This window comes from Tupaia chinensis, unplaced genomic scaffold (genome assembly GCF_000334495.1).
Source record: "Tupaia chinensis unplaced genomic scaffold, TupChi_1.0 Scaffold000561_1, whole genome shotgun sequence".
Classification (NCBI taxonomy): domain Eukaryota; kingdom Metazoa; phylum Chordata; class Mammalia; order Scandentia; family Tupaiidae; genus Tupaia; species Tupaia belangeri.
Window position 1 is genome coordinate 3,532,629 of NW_006160074.1, and position 21,616 is coordinate 3,554,244.

The following is a 21,616-nucleotide window of genomic DNA, read 5'->3' on the forward strand; positions in this document are numbered from 1 at the left end:
GGGGGGTGGCAGTTGATAAAAGAGACATGAAGGCTGAATGATAGAGCAGAGAGAAGGAAGTAACCGAAGAGAGGTTTAGAAAGACCAGGAGCTGTCTTGTGCGGCAGGGGAGATGAAGCAGCTGGTGGCTAGTGGTGAGGGCAGCTGATTCCACATGCCATCCTTGCAGCTCAAGTCCTGAACCCGGGGAAGCAGGAGGAACACGCTGGTGTATGTGCCCAAAATCCTGGGGGGAAATGGAGGAGAAGGAATAGTGGGTGGTCATCCCCCTGGGGAGTGATTTCTCACTTCCCCCTCTCTCCCCCACCTCTGTGACTCTGGCTAATGCATACATCCTCCAGCAAATAAATAAATAACTAAATAAAACAGAAGGTGAAATGTAACAGAAGTACTGTAACATTCTAAAGGGAAACACTCTTTGTCCAGAAACTTTTCCTATGAGGCTAGAAGCTGTTTCCACAGAGCATCCATACCAAAAAGCCCATAGTTATTCTCAAGTTCCAGTGAAATTAGGCAAGTCCATGGAAGCTCTGTTATCAAGAGTTCTGCTTTGAGGCTTTGGGAAAAGGGCTCAGGGACTTTGTAGGAACAAGAGAAACTAGAGATTTATGTTAATGGTTGTTTTATAAAATGTTTTATTAATTTTATTTATTTATTTTTAGCTTTGCTATAAGAATGCACACATTTGCCAAAGAGACACAGATGGGATGGTGAGGTATTGAGGGGAGTGAGAAATCACCCCCTAAAGGGATGGCCACATCACAATCCCTTCTTTTCCAATTTCTTAGGATTTGGGGCATGCATGCACATGTACCCAGTATGCTTTTCTTTTTTCTTTCTTTTTTTCTTTTTTCTAAATTGTTTTATTTAACTTTTATTCATTTGTTTATTTGACCAGAGAGAGAGAGAGGGGAAGTGAGAAAGCAAGCCGCTAGGTCCGAGACTCAAACCATGGCTGGCCATGTGGGAGTCCAGCGCCCTTAACCCTGTGCCCCCTGCCAGCCCCACCCATCATATTTTTCAAGCTGTTGGATCAGAGACTTGAACCATGTAGTCAGCCATGTGGGACCTAGCCACCTTAATTAATCATCATGCCACTGGGTGGCTTATTTATTAAGAAGAATTTACCACATACTATATTATAGAATATTTGGAAGATGGAGGAAGAAGTCAACAACCATAACTCAAGGCTTAAAATTGATTAATGTCTTTTTTTTTTTTTTTAAGAGGTTTTTGCTATAGGGCACATGCACTTGCCAGAAAGACAGAGAGAAAGCGAGAAATCACCCCCCAGGGGGGATGGCCACGCCGCAATCCCCTCTCCTCCATTCTCCTCTCGGGATCCTGGACACGCACACACCTGCGCCTGGTGTGAATTTAAGCCACTGGGTCCGGGACTCAAACCACAGTTGATTACATGGGAGTCCAGCAACTTAGCCATTATGCCAACTGCTGATCTCCCAAAATGATTAATATCTTTTAAATTTTTAATCAGTTTTCCATATGCAGATCTAATTTAAAGTAATTAAAATTATGATGTACACAATCTTTTGTTTCCTCTTTAAAAATTATTTATTTTTTCTTTTTTAAAGTTTGATGAGCACATGTGTGCTCATCAAAGAGAGAAAGAGAGAGAGGAAAGTTAGAAAGCAAACCTCCAGATCTGGGACTCAAACCACAGTCAGCCATGTGGGTCGGCAGTGTGGGAATCCAGTGCCTTAACCACCACATCACCTGCTAGCCCTTGTCTCCTTTTCAAAATAGCATTTGAGAAGCATTTTCTAAATTGCTGTATTACACTTTTATAGTTTAAATTTCTAAGCCATGCCATAAAAAATATGTATACAGTAACCTTTTCCAAGGGCTCTGTGTGTTGGTTTCCCATCCCGAGGTGTATGGATTTCCCTGTTCCTACTGGCTTAGAGTAACCAGCCTTATAAGAAAGATGTTCCTGGGGGACCAGCAGATGGCATAATGATTACGTTGCTGGGCTCCCACGTAGTCCACTGCTGTTCGAGTCCTGGACCCAGTGACTTATAAAGACTCATGCAGGACCAGCAATTAGTGTAATGGCTATATCGCTGGACTCCCACGTAGTCGACCGCGGTTCACATCCTGGACCCGGTGGCTTAAAACTCACGGTGGGCGTGTGTGCGTGCGTGTCCAAGATCCCGAGAGGAGAACAGAGGAGAGGGGATTGCAGCCTGGCCATCCCCCCCTGGGGGGTGATTTCTCACTTTCTGTCTCTCTGTCTCTCTCTCTCTGGTGAGCGCACGCGCCCTATAGCAAAAAACTCTCAAAACACACACACACACACACACACACAAGACTCATGCTGGGCACGTGTGTGTGCTGCCCAAGATCCCAAGAGGAGAATGGAAGAGAAGGGATAGGGTTTGCAGCACGGCCATCTCCTGTGGGAGGTGATTCTCACTTCCTGTCTGTCTGTCTCTGGCGAGCGCATGTGCCTCTCTTAAAAAAAGGGAGATATTCCTTCACACTTAAAACTTCTAGGGGGAAGCAGATGTTGCTTCTCTGCTGACACTCGGGGGAAAGGAGCCGATGCAGTAACTGGCAGCTTACGGGAATGTGCCAGACCCTCAGCAGTAAGTTTGGAAGTTCAAACATTTCAAAGAGGGGTCTGGCCTGGGGTCACTGCACAGGAGACTGAATCAGGAAGATCGTGACACAGGGAGAGCCTGTCTAAAACATACAGGGGGTGTGTGTGCACACATATACATGCACGAGGGGAGTTTGAAAGAACTTTGCTTTTTTTTTTTTAACTGGCAGGTTTTTAACCAAATTATAAACAAAGATCCAGTGGCAGGGGGTGGGCAGCAGTTTACTTTTAGAGAAGCAGAATGTGAGAACGAGATCTTTTGCCTAGCTGTTAGCCTCCTTGGGGAGAATTTGTTTGGTGATCACCCTGTCTGGAAACATTCTCTTTCCCCATAACAGCACAGGGTCGGACAAATGCTCTATTCTGCTGCTATTTTAAGCAAATTCTTCATGGGGTTTGGTGACAGACACTTGGTGAAGTGACCAAGCAAAGAAACCTTAGCACTGCTTATACTTCTCCTGGCTGGGCTTTTCTTAGCTCTAGGGACCTGTAAGGCTATCTCATGAGTTGTTCTCTTTATAATGCAGTAAAATACGATCTCACTGATGTCATGGTCTGGAAGTTAGCTCTGCTACTGAAGATTAGTTAGGCATAAAAAATCTTGGTATGAAATGCCAGTGCTTAAGGTGTTATTGGAGTGAACCAGTAAGCTGATTTGCTTTTTATTGCTATTGCAGAAATTCCAGATTCTATCCACCACAATGGCAGCTCAATTTTCACAAATCAGTTTACCTACACCTAGACAGTGACTGAAGATTGAGTAGTCCCTATTAGATTTCCTCCTACATTTGGGACTTTTTTAGCAGCCAGAGACCTTGGCTATCCTATAATGCCTCCGACTGGACCAGTGGCTGGCCATGAGAAGATGAGGACCACGAGCACTCGCCTGTAGCATGTCTACTTTTTAAATCACGTACTCTTATTTCTTCATGGCCAGGGGAACCCATAGTCAGAGAACCCAGCACGTCACCTGATGCACACGTGTGGACAGAAACTCATTCCAGCTACACCATATATTAAAACTACACTGTCGGGACCAGCAGTTAGCGTAATGGCTATGTCGCTGGACTCCCACGTAGTCGACCGTGGTTCGCGTCCCGGACCTGGTGGCTTAAAACCCACGTCGGGCGTGTGTGCGTGCCCAAGATCCCAAGAGGAGAATGGAGGAGAAGGGATTGCTGCGTGGCCATCTCCCCTGGGGGGTGATTTCTCGCTTTCTGTCTCTCTGTCTCTCTCTGTCTGGCGAGTGCACGCGCCCTATAGTGAAAAAACTCTCAAAAATAAATAAATAAATAAAACTACACTGTCACCTTTCTCCTTGGATATCGTATTGCTTACTTTTTTTCCCCCTGAGTAGGTGTATTGTATATTTGGACAACAGAATGACAGGTAACAACAGCCCAGTAGAGAATTAAACATTTAGAAACGCTGAGCTACTTTTGTGCAGAACCTTCTTTGGAGCACTCTGTAAGAAAGAAACTGATTAGGGCCAGCAGGTGGCATAGTGGTTAAGGCACTGGACTCCTGTGTGGCTGACTGCGGTTTGAGTCCTGAACTTGGTGGTTTGAAACTCATGCCGGGTACATGTGTGTATATGCCCAAAATCCCAAAAGGAGAAGGGATTGTGATGTGATCATCCTCCCCACCCCCGGAGGGGGTGATTTATTGCTTTCTTTCTCTGTCTCTCTGTCTCTCAAGCAGGCATACTCACCCTATAGCACAAAAACAAAAACTAAAACCAAACAACAAAAAACCACCTCTCAAAGGAAGAAGCTGGTGTGAGGCAACGTTTGTTCAAGTGTGTTGTGGAAACTACTTTGGGCTCTGCAGCATGGATCGAGCTGACATGCCCCACTAATATTCTCTTCTAGTTACCACTGCCAAATTCTTCAGCAGATAGGCACGGAAAGAAAACACTGAAGGGCTTTAGGCTCCATGTAAATTTTACAAAGAAGGAAAGAACAAACCCCGGGATTATTAGGAGACCAAGGCATGTGCGGGAACACATCTTTCGGGTTTGGTGACTTCTTTGCTGAGCAGAGCTCGTTTCCCAACCTGTTTCGGAAACTGCGCTGCAGAAGTTGTCTTTACTCCCCACTCCCAATACAGGGTATGTATTTTCTCTTATGCTTATGGAAGGAAGAACTTACTTTACATCGTGATTATTTTCCAAGATGTTTTGGGTCTTCGGTCTTGTGTGTTTTTCAGAGGCTGATCTGTGTTCTGTGTCTGGATCGCACACAGATGTGTGATCTGGTCTCACAGAGGGCTCTTCGAGAAGTTCATGGAAAAATGCACATTAAAAAAAAAACTATGTAAGGATTTTGATTATTTTGCACCAAAATAAATTATTACTTTAATTCCACTTTTCCATGAACTTTTAAAAGTCCCCTTCTATTTTTGCTACTTGGTAAGTCTGTATAGGATTCCTTTAAAAAATCAAAAACAAAACAAAAAACCCACTCAGCTGGGAACAGAAGACAGTGCAAATCCTAACAGAACAGAAGACAGTTCACTCTAATCAGCTGAACTGGTTTAGAAAGAAAGAAGATAAGAGAACGGCATTAAAATGACTGTCAACTGCTGTAATCCAATTGTGGCTTCCCATGTAGGTCAGGGCTCATTGCCATTTTCAGTTTACATTAAATCTTTAATCCACTTTGAGTCAATCTGTGTTAAGGGTGAGAGAGGGGAGTCAAGTGTCATTCTTCTGCAGGTAGATATGCAGTCTTCCCAGCACCAACCATTGAAAACTGTCTTTTCTTCACTGATTATATTCATGATAGATGTGTGGACAGAGAGACAGAAGTGACTTGATAGTGTCCCTTCACTCACGATCCCACCTTCCCAGCCCTCCAGCTTGTCAGGATCCTGGAGACAGACAGACGGACAGACACACACATACACACATGTTCGGCTTGTTTTCAGGCAGACCTGGGAATCCAAACTTGTGGTTGGTCAAGTGGGTTCCAGTCCTGCAGCCCAATTTGCTACCAATTACACCACCAGACTGGGCCACCTGGATGTCTTAAAAATATTTAAAATATTGACTTTCAGTCTTCCCAGTGTGGCTAGCTGCAGATATGTTCTACCTACTATTGGGTTGTCAGGAAAGTCATGATGCATTTTGCATAGAAAACAGAAAAATACGCCATGACTTTCCCGCCTTAAAATATAGAGATAAAGATGAGTACGACTTAACTGCTTACTCCATACAATTTAGTAGGGAAAAGAGTCTAGTCACTTTAAAACAAGGCAGCAAATTGTGAGTACCATTAAAGAGTTATGAGTGAGATGTCATGGAAATTGAGTATGGGGCACAGAATCAGGAAAAGGCTTCACAAAATGTGGCATTTGAGATGGTCTTAAAAAGCTATACTAAGGATCTGATTTCGCTATTATTAGTTCCTTTACTTTTTAGACCATGGCTTAGACACCAGCTTTTCCCCCTTAGGGTATGAAACACCCTGTGGGGCTAATTCTTTGCTGGATAGCTTCATAAATTTAGGCTACAATGTTACCATTTCAGACTTCATTTGCTAGAAATGTAGCCTACTCCATTTACCTGCAACAGCTCATTTGCTGTATTTTTCATTTTCCTTTGTTCAAGACAGCAGCCCTGCCATAAGCTACATGGTTAGGTTAACACTTTAGTTGCTTTTAAAAAACCTCCCAAGCTGGCTCTGTGGCCTAGTGGTGATGGTGGCCAGATCACATACCAGTCCTGGACCCAGAAGCTTGAGAAACACTCTGGGCATGTGCTCATGCACACTCAAAAATCCCAGCAGGAGAGAGAGATGAAAGAGAAGGGATTGCAGTGTGCCCTTTGTCCTTGGGGTACCAAGTTGGGGTGCTGCTTTTTCCTCTCCCTCTCTGTCTATCTGTCCATCTCTGGTGAGTGCATGCATGCTCTAGCATAAACAAAACAAATAACAATAAAAACATCTCTCTCTTAACATAGTCCCTTTTAGGTATTGGGCTTATTATACTTCTTCAGTGACTTAGAAGTCGATTTCTGTTTTTAAACTATTTTCATTTTTTATTGCCAGAAGGTACACACGCTCGCCAGAGACAGAAAGCATCCTTCAGTGAAGCGAGGTGACATTGCAATCCTTTTTCCTTCATGTCTTCATCTCACCAGGATTTTGGACAACTGTCTACATGTACCCAGCATGCTTTTCATGCCATTGTGGCTGGGATTCAAACTGCGGTCAGCCTTGGAGGATCTGGCGCCCCTAATCACTGTGCTCTGGGGCTGCTCCAGAAGTAGATTTCCATGCTTGTTTTCTCTGGCAGAAGAAGAGTATGTAATTTGCTTTTTCTTAAGGTTCTGTTAATAATAGGAAGAGACTAATTTTATCCTAAATGATAACATACTGTTTGTTAAGACAGGTTAGACACTTCCCTCTGAAGCTGGCCTGGGAGAAAGGAATTAGAATAGATGGCTCCTCAGATTTCCTATTCAATTCAAAGATTGAGAATTTTTTCCCTTTCAAATGGTCAACACATGAAAATTAGCATTTGGAATTGCCATGGTTCCCTCCATTGCTTTTTATCTTTAGTTTAATGTCTGTGTCTCCACAAAGATAAACATGTTTTCCACGCATGATTTACTTGTCAGGGAATTTAAGAGTTTTCTGGAACCTGACGTCTGCTCTTGGTGGGGATGATTACTGGATAATTGCCTATTTTTTGGTGGAATTTCCATTTTTAGATTACACCAGGCCCTTTATTTCTTTGGCAGGAGAACCCAAAGGCGATGGAGACTATTTTTTCCCTTCTCTGGCTCAGCTTAATCAATGACTCACTTGAGCCCTGGGGCTTTGCTTCATACTCTCATTTAGGGGCCACTTTCTACCCTGTTCTTCTTCTTTGCCTTTAGTGTTCTTTTTCACACCTTTCCTGTCCTTTGACATCTGGTATTTGTCTTGGGTTATTGTCAGGAAGGTATACAACAACACTCCAAACTGGAGCAGACAGTTCAGTTATGTTTCCATAAATCCTCACATCCTGTGGCATCTGGTCCAGGTCAGGGACAGGACAGAAAGAGTATCTCTAAGGAGACATTATTCAAAAAGAGATAGAGAAAAAGATATACGCGCCAATGCCACATATCTTAAAGACTGAAATATTGGGCCGGCCCTGTTGCCTAGTGGTTAAGGGAGCCAGATCCCATATGGCTGACCACAGTTCAAATCCCCAGCAGCTTCAAAAACTCACCAGGTGGGGCCGGCAGGTCGCGTAGTGGTTAAGGTACTGGACTCCCACATGGCTGACCACAATTCGAGTTCTGGAACTGGCAGCTTGCTTTCTCACTTTCCCTTTCTGTCTTTCTGGTTAAATTAAAAATAAATAATAAAAATAATGAATATAATTAAATAATTCATTAAAAAATAACACTCACCAGACACATATAGTGTGCGTGCCCAGAATCCCAACAGAATGGGGGAAGAAAGGTTGCAGTGTGACCAGGTCCCATGGCAGGGTGGGGGGTGTGCAAAAAAAAAGCATAAACAAACCTAGACTGAACTATTTCCCTTTACATGAGATGCTCTAGAGACTGATTAACGTTTCCTCAGTATATACATGGAGAGGTGGGAAGAGCATTCAAAGAACCCGTACTCCGAGAGTTTTCACAAGATATGGTAATACAGAGACTCTCTCCAGAAGGACTTTGTCTCGTCTATAATCAGAGTTTTGTTGGGGGGAAAAAAGATTTCCCTCCTTTTTTGGCAATGTTTCCATGTGATCTCAGATTTTCATTCTGATTCCAGCCTTCTTGATTCCATCTAATGATGATTTCTTGATTTTTCTCTTTGCAGTTTTAACAGTGTATGCCAAGGAACTCACATTCTTTTTCGGGAATTCAGCTTCATCCAGGCTACCCCTCATAATAGGGCATCATTTTTACGGGCCTTCTGGAGATGCTTCCGAACTGTGGGCAAAAATGGTGGTAAGTCTTCCCAGTTTTCTTCTCTTTTCTTTTCCTTCCTTCCTTCCTTCCTTCCTTTCTTTCTTTCTTTTTTTTTTCCTTTCTTTTCTTTCAAACTTCTGCCTTTCTTATGTTCCTATAACCACTCTGTGAATGTCTGCCACTCGAGCCTTTGAGGCGCTATCTCGTGTCAGAGGTGTGACTGACCATCACCACCATCACTGATGATACCTGTTAAGAGCCAAGGGCAGCTCCTAGCACTTGTGCAGGGTAACTTATTTCATCTTCACGTCAGCTGTCGGTGGTGGATAGTATACTCTTCATAACTCATGAAGCTGAGACCAGAGTGTCCGGCTTGGCGAGGTTACGTAGTGAACGCTGGGCCTGGATTTACACTCGGGCAGTCTGGCTCCAGAACCCTTGCTCTTGGCAAATATTGAAACACAGCGCAGTAAACGTAAGGATAATGTGAATACAAAGAAGGAGACTCCTGAGCAAGTGGGTGGAATGGGGGCATTGCTGTAGGCGAAGGGAGAAGTGGATTTAGAACCGGCTGTTTGCTCTCAGCTGGGAAGAAAGAGTAAGGATTATCCACATGGAGAATGGAGACAGGGACGTTCCATTAGAGCATATGCTGAAGCGTAAAAGAACCTGGAGTGTTTAGGGAACTGAGATGGCCCAGCCGCCATGGCACAGGTGGTAGGGTGCCGCCGTGCTATACAGGAGCCACACCGAAGGCCTAGGGTCAGAGCCCGAGTCGGCCTGAACATGCCAGTGCACCTGTGTGTGCTCGCCATCCTGGTGAGCTCGGAGACTTGGGAGAAGATTACGGTGTGGTAAGTCCCTGTCAAGGATGTCTGTCTGTCTTTCTGTTTCTCTCTAGCATGAAAAAAAGTTAATCAATGACTCACTTGAGCCCTGGGGCTTTGCTTCATACTCTCATTTAGGGGCCACTTTCTACCCTGTTCTTCTTCTTTGCCTTTAGTGTTCTTTTTCACACCTTTCCTGTCCTTTGACATCTGGTATTTGTCTTGGGTTATTGTCAGGAAGGTATACAACAACACTCCAAACTGGAGCAGACAGTTCAGTTATGTTTCCATAAATCCTCACATCCTGTGGCATCTGGTCCAGGTCAGGGACAGGACAGAAAGAGTATCTCTAAGGAGACATTATTCAAAAAGAGATAGAGAAAAAGATATACGCGCCAATGCCACATATCTTAAAGACTGAAATATTGGGCCGGCCCTGTTGCCTAGTGGTTAAGGGAGCCAGATCCCATATGGCTGACCACAGTTCAAATCCCCAGCAGCTTCAAAAACTCACCAGGTGGGGCCGGCAGGTCGCGTAGTGGTTAAGGTACTGGACTCCCACATGGCTGACCACAATTCGAGTTCTGGAACTGGCAGCTTGCTTTCTCACTTTCCCTTTCTGTCTCTTTCTGGTTAAATTAAAAATAAATAATAAAAATAATGAATATAATTAAATAATTCATTAAAAAATAACACTCACCAGACACATATAGTGTGCGTGCCCAGAATCCCAACAGAATGGGGGAAGAAAGGTTGCAGTGTGACCAGGTCCCATGGCAGGGTGGGGGGTGTGCAAAAAAAAAGCATAAACAAACCTAGACTGAACTATTTCCCTTTACATGAGATGCTCTAGAGACTGATTAACGTTTCCTCAGTATATACATGGAGAGGTGGGAAGAGCATTCAAAGAACCCGTACTCCGAGAGTTTTCACAAGATATGGTAATACAGAGACTCTCTCCAGAAGGACTTTGTCTCGTCTATAATCAGAGTTTTGTTGGGGGGAAAAAAGATTTCCCTCCTTTTTTGGCAATGTTTCCATGTGATCTCAGATTTTCATTCTGATTCCAGCCTTCTTGATTCCATCTAATGATGATTTCTTGATTTTTCTCTTTGCAGTTTTAACAGTGTATGCCAAGGAACTCACATTCTTTTTCGGGAATTCAGCTTCATCCAGGCTACCCCTCATAATAGGGCATCATTTTTACGGGCCTTCTGGAGATGCTTCCGAACTGTGGGCAAAAATGGTGGTAAGTCTTCCCAGTTTTCTTCTCTTTTCTTTTCCTTCCTTCCTTCCTTCCTTCCTTTCTTTCTTTCTTTTTTTTTTCCTTTCTTTTCTTTCAGATTACTGCCTTTCTTATGTTCCTATAACCACTCTGTGAATGTCTGCCACTCGAGCCTTTGAGGCGCTATCTCGTGTCAGAGGTGTGACTGACCATCACCACCATCACTGATGATACCTGTTAAGAGCCAAGGGCAGCTCCTAGCACTTGTGCAGGGTAACTTATTTCATCTTCACGTCAGCTGTCGGTGGTGGATAGTATACTCTTCATAACTCATGAAGCTGAGACCAGAGTGTCCGGCTTGGCGAGGTTACGTAGTGAACGCTGGGCCTGGATTTACACTCGGGCAGTCTGGCTCCAGAACCCTTGCTCTTGGCAAATATTGAAACACAGCGCAGTAAACGTAAGGATAATGTGAATACAAAGAAGGAGACTCCTGAGCAAGTGGGTGGAATGGGGGCATTGCTGTAGGCGAAGGGAGAAGTGGATTTAGAACCGGCTGTTTGCTCTCAGCTGGGAAGAAAGAGTAAGGATTATCCACATGGAGAATGGAGACAGGGACGTTCCATTAGAGCATATGCTGAAGCGTAAAAGAACCTGGAGTGTTTAGGGAACTGAGATGGCCCAGCCGCCATGGCACAGGTGGTAGGGTGCCGCCGTGCTATACAGGAGCCACACCGAAGGCCTAGGGTCAGAGCCCGAGTCGGCCTGAACATGCCAGTGCACCTGTGTGTGCTCGCCATCCTGGTGAGCTCGGAGACTTGGGAGAAGATTACGGTGTGGTAAGTCCCTGTCAAGGATGTCTGTCTGTCTTTCTGTTTCTCTCTAGCATGAAAAAAAGTAAGAAACTTAAATAAAGGAAGAAAATGAGAAGGTCAGAATGATTACAGTTCGTGAAGGAAGTTAGAGAAGATGAGCCTGTGTAAGGAATAGAGTCAAGTCCTAAAAGGTGTTTTTTTTTTTTTAATAATTATTTTATTTACTTTATTAATTAATTAATTAATTTAGTTATTTAAATTTGACCAGAGAGGGATAGAGTGAGAGAGAGGGAAAATGAGAAAGCAGGCTACCAGGTCTGGAACTTGAACTGCAGCTGGCCGTATGGGAGTCTAGTGCCCTTAACCACCACGCCACCTGCCAGCCACTCTAAAAGGTTTTTTTAACCGTAAAAAAGAAGTTGAATTTTATTCTGTAGCTATTATTTGAAGGCGTTTAGATAGGAGAGTGGTTTGATGATATCTCAGTTCTAGAAAGATCGTTCTACAGGTGGCATAGACTATGGCTTAGCCAGAGGCAGAGACTGTGGTTAGGAGGCCTGCAGTCATTGAGGTGAGAGGTAATAGCCACAACTAAGGGAGTCTCTACGGAGATGGAAATGGCACTTTCAGAGGAACAGTCCATGGGATTTGGTGACGGGCGATCCCATGTTAGGCGAGTGAGAAGACCAGTGATAACTGCTTGGTTTCTGGCTTGGGCACCTGGGGAAGAATATTGAATGGGCAGTTGATTTGCTGGGAAAAGTTACTTAATGCCTCTGATCTTCAGTTTTATTTATAAAATGGGGATTGTAGTTTCTACCACAGGGCCAGCAGGTAGCATGGTGGTTAAGGTGCTGGACTTCCACATGGCCAACTGTAATTCAAGTCCCTGACCTGGTAGTTTGAAAATCACACTGGGTGCGTGTGCGTGTGTGCCCAAAATCCCAGGAGGAGAAAGGAAGAGATTATGGCATGGCCATCCCTCCTGTGGAGAATTTTCTCACTTTCCCTCTCACTTTCTCTGTCTGGTGAGTGCATGTGCCCTATGGCAAAAACCTTTAAAAAAAAAAAAAGTGTCTATCACAGATCGCTGTTGTGAAGATGAAATGAGTTACTACACGTGAAATGCTCAGAGCTACACTTGGCTCTTAACAGATACCAGTAGTGATGGTGGCAATGGCAATTGTTAAGATTTCCTTTAATTCATTTCTTCTGTGAGTGAAAGATGCAGAGACAGAGCTACAACACCTCCCACGAGGTCTTGACACTGATCCAGCCCCGGTTATGGGCACATGCATGCCCACTGTACTCAGGGCGGTCTCCAGGTACAGACTCGGAACCTTCCCACGTGGGCCAGCCTCACAGAGTGTGGCATTTCACTGCTGCACCACCACCCAGTCTGTTTGTTTTTGTAATTTTTAAAATTTTTTATTTTTTTACAAAATTGTGGAAAAGTACACATAAATTGCTCCAAATGTGTTAGGTTTATAATCTATGCGTCAAAATTTTTTTCACATTTGTTTTCAATGGCCTGCTCTTATTTATTTATGCATTTTCCCTAATTGAAGATAGTTTCTTCTTCTTTTTTTTTTGGAGAGGTTTTTTGCTATAGGGCATGTGCACTTGCCAGACAGAAAGTGAGAAATCACCCCCCAGGGGGGATGGCCATGATGCAATCCCTTCTCCTCCCAGGATCTTGGGCACGCATGCACATGCGCCCAGTGTGAGTTTAAGCTCCCGGGTCCAGGACTCAAACCGCAGTCAACTCCATGGGAGTCCATCCAGCAACATAGCCATTACGCCAACTGCTGGTTCCTCCTTAAAGATAGTTTCTATAATAATCCTAACTTAAAGCAGAGGAAGACCTGAACTATTGGATTGTTAGAAATGTCATGATGGTTTTTTTTTTTTTATATTCTTCTATGCAAAAATGCATCATGACTTTCCCAACAACCTAATATTTCTTCATTCACTTAACAGATATTTCTGGTAGACTTACTATGTACAAGGCATCAAGGTTATAGTAAGTGAACAGGTACACTCCCTGCTTGCAGTGAATTTACAGGATCCCCACCTTTGTGGTCAGTAGTTGGCATGGTGGTTAAAGCCTTAGACTTCCTCATGGATGTCCACGGTTTGAATTCTGTACTTGGTGGCTTGAAAATCAAGCTGGGCACATGTGAATATATGTCCAAAATCCCAAGAGAATGAAGAAGAAAGGATTGTGGCATGGCCATTCCCCCAGGGGGAGTAATTTCTCACTTTCTCTATCTCTGTCTCTGGCAAGCGCATGCACTCTATGGCAAAAACCTATTCAAAAAGAAAAAATCCCCACCCTACTCTAAACAATGCTACTGCTGCTTTATGTATAACAATTGAAACTTTTTTCGTAAAACTAGCTTTTAGATCATTTCAACTATCCTATGAAATATGTAAATTAGGGGGCCAGTCAGTGGCGTGTAAAGGTGACTGGATCCCACAGAGCCAACTGCAGGTGTGTGTCCTGCCTGGAGGGAGAGACGGAGAGCAGGGATTGGGCATGACTGTGCTCCATGGAGGGCGCTCTCCTGCTTTCCTTTGCTTTCTCTCTCTGTGTCTCTCTCTGGTAAGCCTATGTGTCCTCTGGCAAATTAAAAAAAAAAAAAAAGGTGAGGTTGGTATTATTGTGCCCATTTTATAGATAAGAAAATTGTGTAACTCGTAAAAGGACTGCACAGCGGGTCAGTACCAAGGCCGGACTTGCTAATGTGCTGTTTCTGTTTCTACTTCAGTCACTACTTCTTTGCTCGTAACTCTAGAAATCACACATCTCTATTGTACTGGTAAGCAAGCATTACTCAGTGTGCTGAAAACAGCATCCTTTCCTTTACAGAATAAACACACTCATAGGTGAAACCCAGTGTGGACTCTCTTTTAAGTGAACCAGCTCAGAAAAACGAATTGGTTTCTGCATAGACAAAACTGGGAACTGTGAGCGCATAGGTGAAGTTTACCCAATTTCATCCGCTCTTTTTCAGTCCCTTAGTCAGTCAGCAAATATTATGTGGTCAGAAAAGTCATGACAAGTTTTTGCGTAGGAAAACAGAAAAAGACATCATGACTTGACTGCGACCCAATGTTTATTGAGTACCTATTATATTGAAGAAAGATGTAGATAGCTAGATTTCTGAATATAGCATATGGAGATAACTATGGAAAATAGTCTTCTATTTCTGGGTATAGCATATGGAGATAACTATGGAAAATAGTCTTCAGATAGCCTCATTTTTTCTCCTGATTTAGAAGTGGGGCCCCTTCAAGAATTTATTATCACCAGGGATTCATATTCACATAGCTGGACTCTAAGCAGATGTGGGTTTTTTCCTGTTTTGTGAGAAATGTGCTCATCCGTCCAGGGCCAAAGAATGGACATGGAGACCCGACGTATGGCGCAGTGAGACTTTAGTGGCGGTCTTGCAAGATCAGGTGTCTGATGGGCAGGCACGCCCAGAGCGGTTACAGCAAGCAATTTATTCCCAAGGGGGCAAGTCCCTCCCCATTCCTCATTGGCCGAGTACTACGGGGTGTACAGTCTTCCCAGACATCGCCTATGTTTTATTATCCACTTATTAGGTATTTATTGTCCCCTTCCCTCTCTCATCTGACAGAAAGGTGCAGGCTCAGGACAAGCCTGCGAGAAGGCCCGCCAAATGTCCTGAAGAGGGAGAAGAACCAGGAAGGAAAAAGGAGCAAAGGGCTGGTGACCAGTCACCATCTTGAGAAGTCTTTTCTCAAAGGCGACCTGTTGTTTTTGGGTTTCATTTGTTCAGGAACTTTTTGGGAATACGCACTTTCTGGAGTTGTCACATCTGCAAGCTGGTTAAGCAACTTTTGTTAAGCCATTCTTGAAAATGAATCACTTAGGCTATTTTCTTACATGTTTCTAACAGCAGCTGCCAGTGCTTCCTCCAGCTGCTGGGAGGATCAGCTCCAAGTTCTCTGTCCTGCACCATAAACAAGACCTAGATTTCATGCTGGATTTTTATCAGTATGCTTCTTAATCAGATAGCCCCTGATTTCTCAAGGACCAAATTCAACCTTTATTTTTAGGTGTCCTAAATGCTTTGATTAGTTTTAATATATCCTCAGTTTTTTCCTGGAAACTTTGGAGGTCATTTAGGTCCAGAATGTGTCAGTCCCCAATTTTAATGTGGAATGAGTGAAACTCTTGGAGGCAAAGTTCAAAATGAAAAGATTTGTCAAGCCTCATTATTTTAATTATAATGTTAAGAACCTAGTCATTGGAACCACTATTATATTGCATTTCTGCAGATGAGTCCTTAGAACGTCATGCACATATTTGAGCATTATCAAGAGGAAACTAACTCTTCTGGGAGGTAGCAAAAGAAGCTATGTTTCAGCATGAAATATGGGGGGAAAAATGCAGAAAACTGTAGAAAACTAAGGACCTAGACCCTTTTGGCAAGAAATGTTTTATTGTAGTTTTTAGCAAGTACAGGGATGCAATGCCATTTTTGCATTACTGAGTACTAAATGATGTTAATTTTTCTACGTCTTAGTTTTAGCTATCCCATGAAGACTACAGTGAACCTCTTGCTGTCTAGGCAACTCAAATGTCAAAGCCTTGGGCCAGCAGGAGGTGTAGTGGTTAAGGTGCTGGACTCTCAGTGGCCTACTGTGGTATAAGTCCCAGACCCAGTGTCTTGAAAATCATGCTGGGCATGTGTGTGCTGTGCCAAAAACTCCAAGAGGAGAATGGAGGAGAAGGGACTGCAGTGTGGCCATCCTCCCTGGGGATAATTTCTCACTTTGTCTCTCTCTGTCTCTGGTGAGCACACATGCCTTATGGAAAAAACCTTACCAAAAAAAATGTAAAAAGCCTTTAGAAACTCAACATCTCATTTTGGTATTTCAGTGTAGAAAGATTAATCTGAGTTTTCCAAGTCTGGTAAATATTAAAATTTCCTTGAAGTAAATCTTCACTTTCGTTTAGGGATATCAGCTCAAAAGCATCTTTGTCCATAGCTTATTTTCAATTAGAATTTAATTTTAGGCTCTGCACTTTTACCAAGATAGGGAGGGGACATATTCCATTTAATAAAATAATGACAGGTACTACCTCTTCTGCTTATGAAGAAGTGCCTATTTAGGGAGTTGTCATCTTACCACAAATAGGTAGTCATCTTACCACAATCAGGTTCTCCGAAACGGTTGTTTTGGAACATTGGACAAGAGGCCATGGGGACTGTGGCCCCTGAGTGGGGGCTTCCAAGCAGCAATACAGGGAAGGGATCCTCAAAGAGCTCAGAGTCTTCCTGAGTTGAGGAGGCAGCAGCTGGAGCTCAGTGAGCATCTGCAGGCCAGATACAGAGAAGAGGGAGCTGCTCAGTGAGCTACTGAGATCTGCGAGGGAAAATGAGAATCTTGGGCTACAAACTCTGCACATGTGTGGACTAGATAAAAGAACCACCGGCAAACAATGGGCCAAATAATTCCTAGAGTATACACGGCAGGATAGTTCACACTTCTACCAGCTGGAGTGAAGAGCCCTCAAACACACAGGGCATTGGATAGAGTCCTCAGCTACTTAAAAGCAGAAAGCGCTAAACTAACCTGCAGGTAATATAACTACAGAACAAAACTGAATATTCTTTAAAGGGATTCAACAAAATCCAGCATTCAGCAATGCAAAATTCATTACGTTTGCCATCCAATTAAAAATTAACCGACAGGGTTGGCTCCATGGCGTATGGTAATATGCTGCTCAAGTGATACTGCTGACCTATATGGAAGATCATGAGTTCAGTTCCTCGGTTGGGCTGTATCTACTACATGCACACGCCCATGACCCTGCTGCCTGGGAAGGCTGGAGCGATCTTGGCACGAGACTCCACTGAGGATCTTGTCTGTTTCTCTCTCTTTCTCTCTTTGCTCCCTCTGTGCCTCTCACTTTTATGAAATAAATAAACAAACAACAACAAAAATCACCAAACATTAAAAGAAGCAGAAAAATATGACCCATAACAAGGAGAAAAGTCAGTTAGTAGAAACACGGACCTAGAAATGACAGAGTTGGTGAAATTAACCAACAGGAACCTTAAAACAGTTATATTTTTTAAAGAATTATTTTTTTCATCTATTATTATCATTATTATTTTCCAGTTTGATCAAAGAGAGACAGAGAGAGAGAGAGAAAATGAGAAAGCAAGCCACCAAGTCTGGGACTTGAACCGTGGTTGGCCATGTGGGAGTCCAGTGCCTTTAACCACCATGCCACTTGCCAGCCCCTTAAAACAGTTATTTTAAGTCGTATAAATATGCTTAAGTATGTAAAGGAAAATATGAATATGACTAGGAAATAAATAGAAGGTATAAAAAAAATCTAAGTGGAGGGTCAAAGCCTGTTTCCTATTAAGTTACAGGATCTGTATCCCACATGGCCAAACCTGTGGTTAAATCAGGACCCAGCAGTTTGAAAAACACACTGGATGTGTGCGTGTGCATGACCAAAATTCTAAAAAGAAGGAGAAATGGAGAAGGGATTGCAATCTGACCACGTCCCATGGGGTAGGGGTGCTTTCTCCCTCTCCCTTTCTCTCTGTCTCTCTCTAGTAAGCACACTCACCCTCTGGCAAATTTTTTAAAGAAAGAGAAAAAGATCCAAGTGGAATTTCTAGACATGAGAGATACCATATCTGCAGTATTATAATAATAAAACAGGAAGTGACCATGAAGATGAAGACCTGTTAAGGAGTTGGTCTGACAGCATTTGCTGATTGAGGCATGAGGAGGCTGAAGAATCAGGAGTGAATGTCAGAATCTGAAGTATTACTAATTTCATTCTTCCCTTCCTTTTTCCTTTTTTCTCACCTTTTATTGTTTCACTTAGAATTCACAGTGGTTTTATCTTAAGAGTCTAGGGATAGTCATTCATTCAATAAATATTTCTGCGTTGGTTGCTGGTGATAAAGTAGTGAGCAGGAGAGAGAGAAATTCGTACCTTCGCGGATTTTGTGGTCTGATAATCAGAGAACTGACAAAAATCCCTGATTTTATAGAGCTGACGTTCTAGGAATCAGAGAATTGCAGTGGGCCTGTGTACATGACACAAAACGGCTACTCTTCCCTAAAATACTTAATATTATAGTGGATGAGGTGATCTGATCTCAAGGGAAAATGCAGGCAATTAGGCTGAAATTAAGCGCTGGGTCTGACTGCTCTGTAATTGCTTCAGACTTCCACTTGATTCTGCTTGTCACTAATCCTCATCCTCACCACTAAAAACCATTCTGTGAGGATTAGCGGTGCTTACATCAGGACTAGGGTGGCTGGCTGGCTTGTTTGAATTACTAAGGAGCAATTGTTACTTTTGTAATTTTTAAAACAAACAAACAAAAATCCCTCCTTGTGTTTTCTTTCCTCTCCGGGCTCCACCGGCCAGTAATCTGCACCAGCTCCAACCAGAGTCCCTTCCTGGCCTTGTCTCCCAGAAGCCTGGTTTAGACAATAGACAACTTCTACCTCGGTTCCTATTTCCCATTTTACTTATTCCTCTTCCATTCCCAATTTTTTTCATTTTTCCTTCCTTCTTCAAAATCCTTTCTGCAAGGAGAAGACTGACACGTGACATCCTCTCAAATCTTTCACCTCTCTGCCTCCAGTAACTTTAATCTTCCCCTCTGTTTAGTTTTCCCTTTTCGATGTTGGTTAGTTGGGGCTGTCACACATGTCACATAAGCATTCCTGGAATGCTTTTGTCACGGGCTCCTCTCCCACCAGAAGCTCCTCACCCTCCATACATAGTACCCCTAGGTGGCCAACCTCTCTTTTTTTAGGCCTTAGTTTAAAGGTCAGCTCCTTAAAGGGGCCTTCTCTGTGACTCTCTTCCTCATCTGAATTAGGTCCCTTCATTATGATTTTTCAAATCATCTTATACTATTTAGTCATATCAGTCATTACAGTTTCTAACTGTTTATTTGGATGACTTTATTAATATCCATCTCCCTTACTAGATTGTAAGCCTCACAGGAGCAGCAACCTTCTTTTTCCAGTAACTATATCCCTAGTACCTAATAAAGCTAAGTGATTTCTTTTTTGTTATTTAATATGAAGGCTTTTTACCAATTATTACACAGAAGATAGATTATCGAATGAATTATATAGTCATCTCTCTTATTATAGGGTAGAGTTGGTTTTGAAAATCTGCTTTATACTAACTTTTCCATATTGAATAGCATTGATTTAAAATAATTATTGCTATCACTTTTTGACCACCTACTGCATGCCAGGAGATAAACTTCATGTTCAAAGTGCCCCACTAAAAACTGTACTGTGTTAAATAGCACCTAATTAAATAGCATTCAGTACTCGCTGGTACTGACAAAATTAGGATTTAAAGGATTTCAATCATGATATGTGCACAAAATTTAAACACTGGTGAGTGATAGCTCTAGTCCTTCTTTGTGTTCTGGGTCCAGCCTTTGTTCTCTGTAAAAGAGATCGCAAGTTAGTGGTTGGCTGACAGCGGGTGCTTTCTAAAAGTATTAAAAATACTTTTAAAAATTACGTGCCCTACAGCAAAAACCTCTCAAAAAAAAAAAAAAAAAAACATAGATGCTTGGGCGCCAGCAGGTGGTGTGCTGGTTAAAGGTCTGGACTCCCACATGGCCAACCACCGTTCAAGTCCTGGACCTGGCAGCTTGCTTTCTTACTTTTCCTCACTCTCGCTCTCTCGCTCTGTACCTCTCTGATCAAAATGAAAATAAGTGATGGGACAAGCAGGTGGCGTGGTGGGTAAGGTGCTAGACACTCCCACATGGCAGACCACAGTTCGAGTCCTGGACCTGGTGGCTTACTTTCGCACTCTTTCTCTCTGTCTCTCTCTGGTCAAATTAAAATAAATGAATGAATAAATAAAATTAAATAAATAATTTTTAAAAATTTAAAAAAGAAAATAAATGAATAAATAAAGTTAAATAAAATAATTCTTTTAAAAAATAAAATCAGATGCTGGGGCGAGTAGGTGGCCTGGTGGTAAAGGCACTGGACTCCCACATGATGACTGCAGTTCTGGTCCTAGACCTGGCGGCTCGCTTTCTCACTTTACTTCTCTCTCTCTCTGGTAAGCACACATGCCCTATAACAAAAATATTTAAAAATTATAATAACAAATAAAATTTTAAAATCTTTAAAAACAAATTAGATGCTCAAAAAAAATCTCAATTTCTATTTCATTAGAAGATTAGAAAACCCTGCAAACACCATGCCCACATTCCTGCAGGGAGATAGTTTGCTGGGGTGGAGGTGCAGCTGCTCCCTCGAGACAGAGCATATGGCCTCAGATTTACCAGCATCCCCAGCTGCCCCACTTCATCCGCTTACTTAACGGTTCCTGCTGGCCTGGGCGGCATATGAGTCGGTGACCATTGCTATAGTGTCTTGATTCATGCACAGTCTCTAAAAGACTCACACACTTAATTCAGAACATGGGGACTTGGGACCTTCTTCCTCATTAAATTCTCTTTCTCTTGTCTCCTTATCACGATGTCTCATAAAAGTTTAGAATTAGAAAGACCTTAGAAGTAATTTGATCTTGGGACCACAGGTGGTGTAATGGCTATGTTGCTGGACTCCCATGTAGTCGACCTAGTGGCTTAAACTAACGCTGGGTGCGTGTACGTGTACGTGCATGCCCAAGATCCCAAGAGGAGAAGGGATTATGGCGTGGCCATCCCCCCTGGGGGGTGATTTCTCGCTTTCTGTTTCTGTTTGTCTCTGTCCTTCTGGTGAGGGCACTCGCCCTATAGCCAAAACCTCTCCCCCCACCAAAAAAAAAAGAAGAAATATGATCTTGAAGTTAGGTCTGCTGTTAATGCATTTTTTTCTTTTTATTGTGGTAAAGTATACCTAACACAGAATTACCACATTAACTGTTGTAGTATACAGTCCTATGGTATTAAGCACACTCCCAGTGCTATGCAGCCGTCACCACCATCCACTCCACCGTGCAGAGCTGAAACTTCATGCCCATTAAGTGACTCTCTGTCTCCTTTTTCCCCAGTTCTTGAAAACTACCATTCTACGTTCTGTCTCTATGTATTTAACCAATCTAGTACATTAAACGAGTGGAATTGTACTGTATTTTCCTTTTGTGTCTGGCCTAGTTCACTCAGCATGATGTTTTCAAAGTTTATCTGTATTGTAGCATGTGTCAGA

At 42.9% G+C, this 21,616-nt stretch overlaps 1 protein-coding gene and 1 pseudogene across 1 annotated transcript in view; one reads left to right on the forward strand and one right to left on the reverse strand.

The window, feature by feature from the left end:
* Positions 1–7,536, reverse strand: part of LOC102488024 (eukaryotic translation initiation factor 2 subunit 2 pseudogene) — a 38,676-nt pseudogene extending 31,140 nt beyond the window's left edge.
* CSTPP1 (centriolar satellite-associated tubulin polyglutamylase complex regulator 1) overlaps positions 1–21,616 on the forward strand; it is a 224,113-nt gene that overhangs the window by 93,811 nt on the left and 108,686 nt on the right. Inside the window, exon 3 of the mRNA XM_014591331.2 lies at positions 8,443–8,573. Within this exon, the coding sequence (XP_014446817.1) occupies positions 8,443–8,573 (131 nt within the window). The remainder of the gene's footprint in view (positions 1–8,442; positions 8,574–21,616) is intronic.